Genomic DNA, 6,714 nt, shown 5'->3' with positions numbered 1-6,714 from the left:
GAAACACACGGGCATTTGCCAAAATGGGAAGAGGCACGACCTCTCCGAACGGGCTTAGGGAAACAATGAGAAGACTGGTACAAGCGCCATACATCACATTGGCTACTGCCAACCTAATACTAGAAGGAGGAACGAACCAAACAGCGTGCTCCGTTCTACGACCCCGTGCAGAATGATCCACAATGAGAGAATATATACTGTTAATGAACGTTGTCTGTCACTCTGAAGAAGACTTGTAGTCGAAACGTCAGTAATATAGTGTTCCTACTCCAACCTGCGTTTCTCTACCATGGGTGTGTGTGTGTATGTGTGTATAGATATGGGTGCATAGATATGCATGTGTATACATGTGTGTGTGTGTGTGTGTGTGTGTGTGTGTGTGTGTGTGTGTGTGTGTGTGTGTGTGTGTGTGTGTGTGTGTGTGTGTGTGTGTGTGTGTGTGTCAGAGACAGGCCAGTGTGAATTTAATGTGTATAAATATTCCTTGTAAACAAAACCTACTAATGTATAGTGGTTTCTGCTTGTACATTTAATGTATACATCCTGGATGATGTTCAACGTGCATACAAAGTCTGTTCAATAGAATATGTTTCCCATGTGTGAATGTTTCAGTAAATGACTTGTCTAGCATGTAAATGTTCCATTAAACAAACGTTTCCATTTATAACTGTTTTAGCATTTAGTATGTGTAACTGTTTCAGTTTGGGGTTTTCAGTATACATTTGTGTGCACTTTTATGTACACACAAGCACCCACACCCACAAGAATGCAAATATACACACAATTAAGTGTACTTGGGGAAGTATGCATGCGTGTGTGTAGGACACAGAATACAAGCAAATAATATCAATATCCACCGGCTGATTACCTTACTTTAGAATGATCAATTTATATATTCAAATTAAGTCTACATCATTCTTTATTTTATATATATATTTATATATATTCATATATCATGTAACGTACATATCGTGACACAAGAATGAAATAAAACTTAAACCCACTCTCGGAGAAAGATAAGCTGAGATACAGAGTAAAACCGTATATTTCGACCACTAAATGTGGTCCTTTTCAGCAGTTACAATGTAACTGCTGAAGAGGACCACAGTTAGTGGTCGAAATATACGGTTTTACTCTGTATCTCAGCTTATCTTTCTCCGAGAGTGGGTTTAAGATTTATATTTATATATCTTTAGGTAGGTACACTACGTCTCTCCCGACCATGATGCAAACCCTACAGTCAATTAAATTTTCCATTGTTTGGTTTTATTACAGACGACAGCCTATTTATAGAACAGCTTCACTTTCTGCCTCGTTACACTCCAGCTCAACTTTTCCAGAATCTACCACTTTCGAGTCGTTGACCTACTCCATACCGCTTTTTTCATCAGAAAACCATCCAGATTCTTTCAAATCTTTAATCCTTGTTAATGTAAATGAAAGACAAATGCAACAATTAAGAATAAGGAGGGTATTTTAGTTCAGTAAAAGCGTTAGAAATGTTATTAAATTCTTCATCCAGATACTCCTCTGAACATATTCTTAAGCCTCGAAGATAAAAACCTATGATAATTCCCATTTTGGTTTTCTTATCCGTAGCAGAGTAAAAATGTACGTAATCATTATTATTTGTCTTTTTTCTAAAAACTTTAAACTTTACATTGTTTCCGTCTCTTATTAAAAGGGTATCAAGATAGGGCAACATGTCGTTAGTTTCATATTCTGCTGTAAACTTGATACTATCATCTACAAGATTTAACTGATTTAAAATCCTACTCAAATCTAACCTGCGAGGAGCTATTATAAGTACATCGTCGACGTATCTAAGCCAAACTAAGTCTCTAGGGACAATGTTGCTAAAACTGGTATTTTCTAAATGTTCTAGAAACAAGTTCTCCAGCACTGGGCTTAGTGGTGAACCCATTGGTAAACCTGCTGATAATTATTACAGACAGACAGCAGGTTTACCAATGGGTTCACCACTAAGCCCAGTGCTGGAGAACTTGTTTCTAGAACATTTAGAAAATGCCAGTTTTAGCAACATTGTCCCTAGAGACTTAGTTTGGCTTAGATACGTCGACGATGTACTTATAATAGCCCATTGCGCAATGGGCTAAGTCACTGCCGCTTTGTCACGTCCGAGCGGAGTTCGAGTCCTCGGCTCGATCACGTTTCAATTTCCAACATATCTTTCTTCGAGGTCCTCGTCAGTCTCGACTACGATGGTATGGAATTAAAAGTAATTTGTGGTTTAAAAGATGTTAATATATATATATGTATATATATATATATATATATATAAATATATATATACAGTATATATATATATATACATATATATATGTATATGTGTATATATATATAATATATATATATATACATATATGTATATGTATACATATATATATATATATTTATATATTTATATATATATATATATATATTTATATATGTATATATATATATAATATTTATATATGTTTATACATATATATACCTACAAGGCAAGGGAACACACTAGTTCAGTTCAACTAGAACCCAGGAAATAAAACTCAATTGCTAGTTGGTGCAAACGATACAACTACGTAGATACCGTAATTGTATTTGGCTCAAACAATATATCTATAGTACCTAATCTGAGGAAAGCTCATTTCAGGTGAAAAACTTATGGATAAGATGTAGGAAGTATTTCACAATATAATTTCTGATAATATTCATATTCACATTATATTTGAAAAAATACATCATCTTAATCACTACAGTTAAACGTGGCATCATAAGAAAAGAAAACAGGCTCATAAGAAATTCAAAGTTTCATAATCCTCAAATGATGGCTCGTTCGTGTGGGTTACAAAAATCTAAGAAATAGAATATTTTGGTGACATCTAGATTACAGAGGGAGAGAGAGAGAGCGAGGGAGAGAGAGAGAGAGAGAGAGAGAGAGAGAGAGAGAGAGAGAGAGAGAGAGAGAGAGAGAGAGAGAGAGAGAGAGAGAGAGAGAGAGAGAGAGAGAGAGAGAGAGAGAGAGAGAGAGAGAGAGAGAGAGAGAGAGAGAGAGAGAGAGAGAGAGAGAGAGAGAGAGAGAGAGAGAGAGAGAGAGAGAGAGAGAGAGAGAGAGAGAGAGAGAGGAATATTGTCACCCACTAAGGAAGAAGTTAATCGAAATAGCTTACAACCCCTTGTCTGACGAGAGGGCGCCACGGTTATGAGTGAAATAGTCTGGTGAGAACCAGAATGAAACAAAAGGTGCTAACCCGTGCGGAGATTTAAGAACGGCCCAACGGGTCAGGTCTAGATTCCATACTCGCTAGTAGATGATATGCCATGCAGGAGTCGTCTACCATGCATGCCATGTCGGTTGTCCATTTCACCAACTTAATTGATCTTAGCCAGAGAATAAATTATTATGAGATAAGCACACAATCAAAGTTTGTCTCCTATATTGAAGAAAAGTCATTTGGATCTGGTGGTAAGTTGTACGGGTGAATTTGTCGTCTTTTTTTGATGTATGTAGTGTAAGCACGTGTTGTAGTATCATGATGGATGGGCTAGTAGGCCCTACTACTAACTAAGCTAAGGCCTACTTTTTATTATTTTAGCCCCCCACTTAACCCTAAATAAAAAAATAAAAACATGAACATGATGAATAATCCTCTCACTAATTCAATCAAATTATTCATACAAATATAATAAATAGGCCTAATTATTATTAGGCCTATAGGCCCTATATTTATTATTATTAATAACTTCCGAAAATACCCGACATTGCCCGAAGTGATAACAACACAAAAACGTGACGTCATCTACTAGCGAGTATGGAATCTAGACCTGACTACGGCAACGGAGGTAATAAGAGAGGGAGAGAAACTATACACAAGTACATTCTTTTATGTCACAATCACCCTTAGATTTAACATGCAGAAAAGAAAGAATGAAACCAATATCCAACTCCTTAATCTCCTGGGGATTTAGTTCTCAAATGAATAAAATCACCTGACGGTAGACAAAAGAATGTAAAAGGAAGCCCCCATCCCCACTCCTACTTCGTTGTCCACGAGGTAAAACCGTAACCATCTTACTGTGCAGTTGTCCTTCGATTGGTACCTGACAGTTGGTTACGGAGCTCACTAACTGGATTACCTGCGGTCTCCCCGGATATAAGGACAGCGACAGCCTCACTGACTTCACTCAGCTTCACACGGAGATCGATCGTATTTCGCGCTCTTCGAGCAACGCAACCCACTCTCATGGTCAACGCCGTCAAAGTCTTCAAAAAGACTGCCCCGAATGGTGGGTAGGCCTTCGTGGACATGCTCTATAACCCTCGTTTAAGAATTTGTATTTTACATACTTTAGATACATCAAATTTGTGTTCAACTACAACATTTTCTTTGTCCTTTCAGGTAAAGTCACCTGCTATCTAAGCCGACGAGACTTCGTCGACCACCTCACCCACATCGCCCCTGTGGACGGTGTGGCGGTGGTCGACGATGCCTACCTCCGAGGACGTAATGTCTTCGCCCAGGTCACCGTCACCTACCGCTATGGCCGCGAGGAGGACGAGGTCATGGGCCTCCACTTCAGCAAGGAGATGGAGCTGGTGAACCAACAGGTTTACCCCAGCAGTGATATCTCTACGCCCACTGAGGTCCAGGACCGCCTCATCAAGAAGCTTGGTGGTAATGCCTTCCCCTTCTCCATCTCCCTCCCCAAGAACGCCCCCAACTCCGTCATCCTTGAGCCTGGCAATGAGGAATCTGTAAGTATTTTCAGTTATTTTTTGGTAAAATTTGTTCATGCAAATCAGTGGTCATATATCATGTTTCCCATTCAATAATTACAAGTTGCATATATAGAACTTCAGTGCATCACTTTTATTAAAAAACAAAAGACTTATCCCTTCGGAATCATATGAATATGATTGGCACACAATTCTATGATGAAGACTTTAAACCAACATGCCTATAATATCACCTTATACAATTTCACCCAAGAAGACCCAAGAAGATACCAATATACTCAGCAGATTACTCACACATGTATCAGAACTTGTGCAACTGGTACTCCACAACGCTACTTTCATAATCAACAGATACAACATTAAATTTCCCATCATAAACCAAGAAAAAATAATTCTCAAAGTAAACAAGAAAAGCACTTGTACACCTACACTCAAGTCACCACGCACCACTGAAACAAAGCCAAAACACATTGGGTCTGCCAAGAGACTACATATGCCCCAGATATAGTCATCATACAGAAAACACTAAGTATGTTATCTCACATTCCCGAACACTAACCCAAATCTGACATTACTATTAAATATCTTCCATGAGCGAACTATGATTCAGCGTGGTGGCCGTGGTTGTATTCCTGAGAGCCGCGGTTTTTCTTTAAGAGAGATCCGAGGCAACGTATTGTTTAATTGATATGTGTCTTCGACAGAGCCAGCCCCTTGGTGTGATCTACGACCTCCGCCTCTACGTTGCCGACAAGAAGGAGGAGCGCCCCCACAAGCGCAACTCTGTCGCCTTCGCCGTCCGCAAGGTGCAGTTCGCTTCCCTCGAGTCGACCAAGCGCCAGCCCCAGACCCTTGTCAGCAAGAGCTTCACCCTGTCCCCAGGAAAGCTCAACCTGGAAGTGTCTCTGGCTAAGGATGTCTACTACCATGGCCAGCAGATCGAGGCCACTCTCTCCATCAACAACGCTTCCAAGAAGACCGTTAAGGGCCTGAGGTGCCAGGTTGTTCAGCACGTCGAGTGCACCATGAACAACCAGCAGTTCAGCCGTGTGGTTGCATGCCTGGAATCTCGCGAGGGTTGCCCCATCACCCCTGGAAGCAACCTGAACAAGACTTTCAGCATGACACCTCTTGCCTCCTCCAACAAGGGCAAGTTCGGCATCGCTCTCGACGGTAAGGTCAAGGATCAGGACTCCAACCTGGCTTCCTCCACCATCGTTGCTCCTGGCAAGAACGCTAATGACGCCCTGGGAATCGTTGTATCGTATTCTCTCCGTGTGAAGCTGAACTGCGGCGCCATTGCCGGAGAACTTGCTGCCGACCTTCCCTTCAAGCTGGCACACCCTGTCGCCGGCAACGAAGGCAAGGTCAGCGAGGAGGGCATTGTCTTCGAGGACTTCGCCCGCCTCCGCCGCGGTCAATCCGTCAACGAAGGCATTTAAGACGTTGTAACTTCAGGACTGCAGTGTCTTATCACCGACTTGAACCTCCCGACACGGAAGGGACATTTGCTTTGCAAACTCGGGACACATCAAGTTCGTGAAGCACATGCACCCTTCCCAAAAGTTATCTCTTAAATTGGCTTATTGACTGATTGGACCTTTTTTCTCAATTTCTTTTGACCAAATGTAACTTCGCTGTAACATTTTTTCACAAATTAATCTAATTAAAGATTGAATTAAATTCCATATGTGTTTTGACACTCCTTAATGATCTAATTTTTGTATTGGTCACAAACGACATTAAACATTTTGAATATGATTTCTTAGCGACGACGAAAACCTCCTTTCGTCCTTATATATGGCAGAGTACTGGTTAGAAAGCTTGAGAATACCCATAAGAAGATTAACAACCTCCTTGATGCTGTCGACTTTAATATATATATATATATATATATATATATATATATATATATATATATATATATATACATATATATATATATATAGTGTCAAGATGGTCATGATCTCAGA

At 40.1% G+C, this 6,714-nt stretch overlaps 1 protein-coding gene across 1 annotated transcript; it reads left to right on the top strand.

Moving 5' to 3' along the window:
• Nucleotides 1-4,133: 4,133 nt before the first annotated feature.
• On the top strand, nucleotides 4,134-6,429 carry LOC143026626 (arrestin homolog). The gene is made up of 3 exons (XM_076187342.1): nucleotides 4,134-4,290; nucleotides 4,404-4,759; nucleotides 5,446-6,429. Exons 1-3 carry the CDS (start codon nucleotides 4,248-4,250, stop codon nucleotides 6,181-6,183), a joined length of 1,137 nt encoding a protein of 378 aa, XP_076043457.1. The 5' UTR covers nucleotides 4,134-4,247; the 3' UTR covers nucleotides 6,184-6,429.
• Nucleotides 6,430-6,714: the final 285 nt, after the last annotated feature.

Source organism: Oratosquilla oratoria, chromosome 6 (assembly GCF_046742065.1).
Source record: "Oratosquilla oratoria isolate Oo_2021 chromosome 6, ASM4674206v1, whole genome shotgun sequence".
NCBI classification, from domain to species: domain Eukaryota; kingdom Metazoa; phylum Arthropoda; class Malacostraca; order Stomatopoda; family Squillidae; genus Oratosquilla; species Oratosquilla oratoria.
Note: the sequence above shows the minus strand (reverse complement) of the source record. Positions and strands in the feature narration are given on the sequence as shown.

Bases quoted from the DNA above. Each gene is read 5' to 3' on its own strand.
- LOC143026626 (XM_076187342.1), top strand. From the start codon at position 4,248: ATGGTCAACGCCGTCAAAGTCTTCAAAAAGACTGCCCCGAATG. The intron at 4,291-4,403 runs GTGGGTAGGCCT...TTGTCCTTTCAG, and splicing joins CAAAAAGACTGCCCCGAATG to GTAAAGTCACCTGCTATCTA. The intron at 4,760-5,445 runs GTAAGTATTTTC...TGTCTTCGACAG, and splicing joins AGCCTGGCAATGAGGAATCT to AGCCAGCCCCTTGGTGTGAT.